Source organism: Dermacentor albipictus, chromosome 1 (genome assembly GCF_038994185.2).
Source record: "Dermacentor albipictus isolate Rhodes 1998 colony chromosome 1, USDA_Dalb.pri_finalv2, whole genome shotgun sequence".
Classification (NCBI taxonomy): Eukaryota; Metazoa; Arthropoda; class Arachnida; order Ixodida; family Ixodidae; genus Dermacentor; species Dermacentor albipictus.
Genome location: NC_091821.1, coordinates 39,186,618 through 39,192,617, shown reverse-complemented (window position 1 = coordinate 39,192,617; position 6,000 = coordinate 39,186,618). Strand labels below are relative to the sequence as shown.

The 6,000-nt window shown below is 51.3% G+C and overlaps 1 protein-coding gene across 1 annotated transcript in view; it reads left to right on the top strand.

Moving 5' to 3' along the window:
• The first annotated feature begins 810 nt into the window (after positions 1 to 810).
• LOC135901088 (cocaine esterase-like) overlaps positions 811 to 6,000 on the top strand; it is a 51,098-nt gene continuing 45,908 nt past the window's right edge. The window contains exon 1 of the mRNA XM_065430766.2: positions 811 to 1,551. Coding sequence (XP_065286838.1) covers positions 1,183 to 1,551 — 369 coding nt within the window. The 5' untranslated portion in view covers positions 811 to 1,182. The remainder of the gene's footprint in view (positions 1,552 to 6,000) is intronic.

The window sequence follows — 6,000 nt, the reverse complement described above, 5'->3', positions numbered from 1 at the left end:
ATGAATTTAGCAAAAAAAGAAAAGGCATCCTAGACTGTGTGAAAAAATGTACCAAAAAGAAAAAAAGAAGAAGAAACGCTGCCAATCTTGCACAAGGCTTTTAATCAGGATTATATCGCATGACTAACGAAATGAAAAGCTAATTTAAGCCTTAATTATTGTCGCCCCTCAGATGTTTATTCACTCATGGACCACTGGGAGGACTAACGGTCGATTGTTTTCGCTCATTGCAGGAAGCCCAACAGCTTCTTAGAAAATCGTCGAGCTCAATGTGATGAGGTTTTTCCCGCGTAAACAGCTATAATCCAAATTTGTCGCAAATGTGAATTCCATGTTCGACGTTATTCGTGCCTCGTAGCAAATAATCTCGGTTGGTCACGCATTACGGCCTTTACTTGTATTTACACTCAGAGAGATTCTCGCCTGCTACGATTGGTAGCCCTGCGGGAAAGTATGCTTCAGCCGATGCGAATGTGCGCTTCTGCGTCGCATTTTGCATATTCATTATAACAGTTTTCGAATGCGGAAATAGCATTCCTCGAAGAGATCTCGACAACGCAGTGCGCACCGCCGCCGCAAATTTCACGCAACACCAACCGTCGCTGCAATCGTCGCTTGGCAGGCCTTGGCCTTCGACCGGTCTCAAGAACGGTCTTCTGAAGAGTACCCGGTCGCTTTTGTTCTGACAACTAAGCGTCCTGGCCGCAAAGACCGCGAGCATTAAAGCCCTTGACAAGAAAAAAGAAAACACTCGAGCAGATCACGCAAGAATGGCTTTGCCTCGTGAAGAGCGAGCGCCTTGGAGAGAAAAGAAAGGCGCTTGCTCGGCCGATCGAGCCCCCTCGCCCCGGTCGTGCAGTGGACTTCTGCGAAAGCGCAGCTTCGGCCGGCGGCTGTGACGCTCGCCGGCGGCGCGTCAGCGGCGTGTGTGCGAGCGTGGCAGCGGCGCACCACGAGGACGCGCTGGCGAAGGGTGTGGAGCCAGGCCAGCGTGACGCGAGGGGCGCGTCACGTGGCCCGGTTCCCCTTTCACCTTCCGCGGTGTATTCCCGGCTTCCCATCCGGCCCCATAACCAGAGAGCGAACAACGGCGGCCCCAAACGCGGCATCCCCGAGCCGACGCGCTTGCATGGACCGCACGACAGGCCGCCGCTGCCGGGCCAGCCGCCGATCGACGACCGCATGATGCTCGCGCCGGCTCTGCTGCCGCCGCTGCTGCTGCTGGCGCTGGCCGGCCGCGCGCAGCAGCAGCAGCAGCACTTCCCCAGGACCCGGTTCCAGCCCGTGCACCGGTACCCGCCGCTGCCCAACGGCATCAAGCTCAGCCCCGAGCTCATCAACCAGGCGCTCCAGCTGCCCCCCAATGGCCACCCCCAGGGTCCCGCTCAGCAGCAGCAACAGCAGAGCTTCAGGCCCCAGCGCATGGTGCAGCTGACGATACCGCAGGGCGTGCTGCGAGGCCGCGTCCTGCGCACGCCCTCCGGCCGGGGCCTGGTCGCCTTCCTCGGCGTCCCGTACGCTGCCGCGCCCCTGGGGCCGCTGCGCTTCAAGGTGAGCACCGCACCGTACAGCGCATGGCCGTACATGCTACCCGTACTGGAGCGCACAACGCGTGCTGTACGGGAAGCATTTACGGGGGCTTCGCACTGCACCCGCGGCGGGCTCACTTGAGCGCGTCCTCAGCATATAGCGCTGCGGCGACCAGTGACCTCGGGAGAGCGAGCGATCCAGCTGCACAACTGATAAACGGGGTGAGGCGAAATGGTATCGCCAGAAGTATGTGGCGACGCTCAAATGGCACGATTATCTAAATAATTTGTTCGCCTTTTTCATTTAACGATGCAACACTCGTATCACGAGAGCATATATCTAAGGATTAGACCGGCGCCCTGCACAATATTCTTTCCCCCGCAATTCTATACGAGATCTTCCTCTGAAGCAAGTGTAGAGAATATATTTATAAAGCACCAGCGTGCTGAGCCTATACAAATGAATACGGTATATAAACAGGGTTAAGGTGTAGTTGTGGTTTCTAATCTTGCAAAGATTCTCCTGTTTAGCGAAAGAGATGTCGCATCTCAGTGCGTCTGTCTAGATCGTTTTACCTCTGACAAGTTGATCTTTTAATCGAAATATTTATATGAAAGCGAATGCAACAACTTAACATTTGTCATCTGGGTTGTACGCTCTTCTAATTAAAAAAAAAAGGAATCTTCTTCAAGTGACTGGTTCCTACTGCCAGTGACAAACGCCTCGTGAATTACACGGAAGCATGCGTTTCATGCGTGACTTGCGCGTCTGCGGGTCCTATACAGACACGGCTGCAATCTTGAGGACAACTATGTGCCACTGTTTCATCTTGCGTATGTTTTGGTCTTTCCTTTTTTTTATTGCATGATGGTATAGAAGAGGGTGACACCGGCTACTCCCATGGTCGCATGGCAAGCAAAATGAAATCGACCGCATAAATGTACCGAAAAGCACTGAATACAGTCAAAGAGCATGAACAAAGGTTACGCACACCCAAGTTTAGGAAGCCACGGAAGATAGTACGAGAAAATGCACGAATATGCGCAGACATGTATAAAGATGCACAGTTTGAGAAATAAATAAAGATACCTGAAATTTTTTCGAGGACACGTACGCACAGACGTTAACAGTTTTGAAGACGAATGGACCAATGCAAGTACACGTAATAATAATATATGGGGTTTTACGTGCCAAAACCACTTTCTGATTATGAGGCACGCCTTAGTGGGGGACTCCGGAAATTTTGACCACCTGGTGTTCTTTAACGTGCACCTAAATCTAAGCACACGGGTGTTTTCGCATTTCGCCCCCATCGAAATGCGGCCGCCGTGGCCGGGATTCGATCCCGCGACCTCGTGATCAGCAGCCTAACACCATGGCCACTGAGCAACCACGGCGGGTGCAAGTACATGTAGTTACATAGCGTATCACGTTACTACATAGCAACAAATAACAAACTTAAACTACCACGATGCATATGCCATCGGTAATATTGAGGCTATTGTACTAGAGAACACAAAGATGTAATATGAGCCTAATATATCTGTATTTTCCCTCATATGTTGTGAAAAGGCCACATGATAATATAGCATGCTTTATTATTTTCTTTGTCGTCTCGATCGCATTGGAAGACACAAAGTTGTGTTGTTAGAAATGGTTGTTTGGTTTTGCATTAACGCGCGTCAATCAAGATCAATCAAAGAAGACTACATGTGCCAACGAAGGGCGTGGGGGAAGGCGTACTTTGTTCCCCTTTAAATACACGATAAATACAAGACGCTGGCGCCTGGAAGTGGAGCCGACTACTGCATCGTAGATAATATTAACACATACACGCATCCGCCTCGGTGGCTTATGTCAGGCTATGGTGTTGCGCTGCTGAGCACGAGGTCGCGGAATCAAATACCGGCCACGGCGGCCGCATTTCGATGAGGGCTAAACGCTAAAACGCCCGCGGTCCTGTGCATTGGAGGCACGTTAAAAATCCCCGGGTGGTCAAAATTAATCCTGAGTCCCCTACTACGGCGTGCCTCATAATTAAATCGTGGTTTTGGCACGTAAAACTCCATAATTCAATACATACAAGCAACAGAGGAACATGAATAGATTTTTATTATTAGAAGGCATATATTGCTTGTAAACGCAGCGTTCATTGGAGTTGAGTATACGAGTGATCCATAGCGTAAAACGTGCCCCAGATAAAAAAATATTAATAAATAAAAGGTCGCAGGAATAAGAAGAAGAAAAAAAATATTGACACAAGGTCAGGTTAAATAAATCACCCCATCGGCTCATGTAGAGAACGGTTCGAGTAAAAGAGGAGCAGGTGCACTTATCACCCAAATCGTATTCACGGCACTTGAAGAGTTAATGACTCATAGAAATATAGACAAGCAAGCAGTGCAGGATAAATACAGAATATACGCGTAGCTGAGTTTGTTATTTCGCGTCATTATACTCAGACTTCATTAGTGGAGGAGAAAAGTACAGGTACAAATACGTTACCGACAGTACAGTGGACGAACGCGACGTTCCATGCATGGCAGCAAATACGTTCTTAGGAAGATTGGCGGTGTCCGCTGTGGGAGCGAGCCAGCTACTGTCGCTGTGAATGAGTTCAAAGCCCGAAGTCTTCAAAGCTGCAAGCAGTGGCGTAGCTAGGTCGTCTGGCACCCGGGGCCCAGAGGTCTTCTGTCACCCCCCCCCCCCCCAGATGTAGCCGGCGGAAAGGGCGTCTTCAGGCGTATATGACACCCCCCCCCCCCACTGGCCTCTTGCACCCGGGGCCCACGGCCCCCCAGCCCCCCCTGTTGCTACGCCACTGGCTGCAAGTCTTCTTTGTTTCGCCCTCGTCAGAATGCCGCGGCGGGGAATCAAACCCGGGACCTTATGCCCAGTAGCACAACGCCAAAGCGGATATTAGCCCTTGTCACGTGCCAGTATGGCGCTCAGCGAACCCACGTGTTGAAACAAGTGGGCATGCCTTGCCGCACTCCAGACCTTATACATTAGCTTTCTTACATCTTTTGACACCTCGCGCATTGCAGACGCGCACTCGGTTTCGACAGGAGCGCTGCGAAACTGAGGCGAACTTGGAAGGAAAAATTGTGCTTACTTATAACCCTGAAGCAAGTCTGCCGTCAAGTTGTAGGCTGCGCAGCAAGCGAGCGCGAACCCGTCAAAGGAAAGCGAGCGGAAACACGGGCCAGACAGTGAGCCCTGCGAGTGAGGCAGTGAGCTCAACCAAGTGAGCCCTGCGTATCCGTCCGAATCACCCGTCGAGAAGGCATCTCTTCGAAGGTTGTCGCGCGGGCTTCGGAAACTAAGCTAAAACGACAGAAAGTTGCGCAACTCGTCACAGTGAACTTGGCTAAGCGATCCCGCGAGTGATGCGTTGCCGCGCGCATGGCTGCGCGGCTCGGCACCTGTGGCTGTGAATCAGGCTTACGGCGTTGCGCAAGCGCAGTCAACGGAGACGGTCGCTCTGCGGCGACTGCCACCTTCGCTGCCTTCACCGCGGCTGCCGAAAGGAGGCGCGACCTAGACCTTCGCGTACAGTTGGCCGGACACACCCCTGCTCGTATGAATAAGCGCTGACGCTTACAGAACCCACAGCCTTGTTACTCATGCAGGTTCGGGCTCTACGCGTATGTACACGCCAGAAGGTTTTTCGCATGTCTGAGTAGCGACGAACGCACCTCCTTTGTTTCCTGCGCTGCCCCTCGGCTTCTGTGCACACATTGAAGCACGCGCACCTGGCATGGCTGAGATGCACCACAGCGTATTCAGAAGTCAGCGGCCACGACGCAGAGAGCTTTAGTCACCATCATCGAGATGGTGACTAAAGGCAGTAATGTTTGCGGACGAGGAGGTGGCCTGACGACGATGACGATGGCGAAGCGGAAAGGGTGGACGGACGGATAACAGCAAACCCGGTTGCGCGCTTTTAATCTTTGTCGCAGTTAATGCTCGCGTACCCAGCTTTGAATGCTCGAAACGAACCCAGAGCCATGTACACTATACGGCGTCTCTCATAGCCTCTGTGATGCTTTCAGACACGCTAAACCCCATCAATCAATCGCTCAATCAATCAGCACTATTCCAATGCCTCTATGAGACGTTGAACCCGTTCACTTCATTCTTCCTCTCTTACATGTACGGTGCCACAGTATAATGAGCCACAAGAATAACGCGAACCGTGAGGCTCCGTTATACATACATGTAGTGCATGAATACCCAAGAACGTGAACGGAACGACCGCCGTCGCAGACGTTCACTTGTTGAACCAGCGAAGGTGGCGTGTGAAGAAATTGTAGGTGTCGCGGCTGTAGTTACGTTGTCTCATTTCACATTTAACCCTCATATTAATTTGTCAGCCAAATAAAACACACACACACACACACACACACACACACACACACACACACACACATACACATATATATATATATATATATATATATATATATA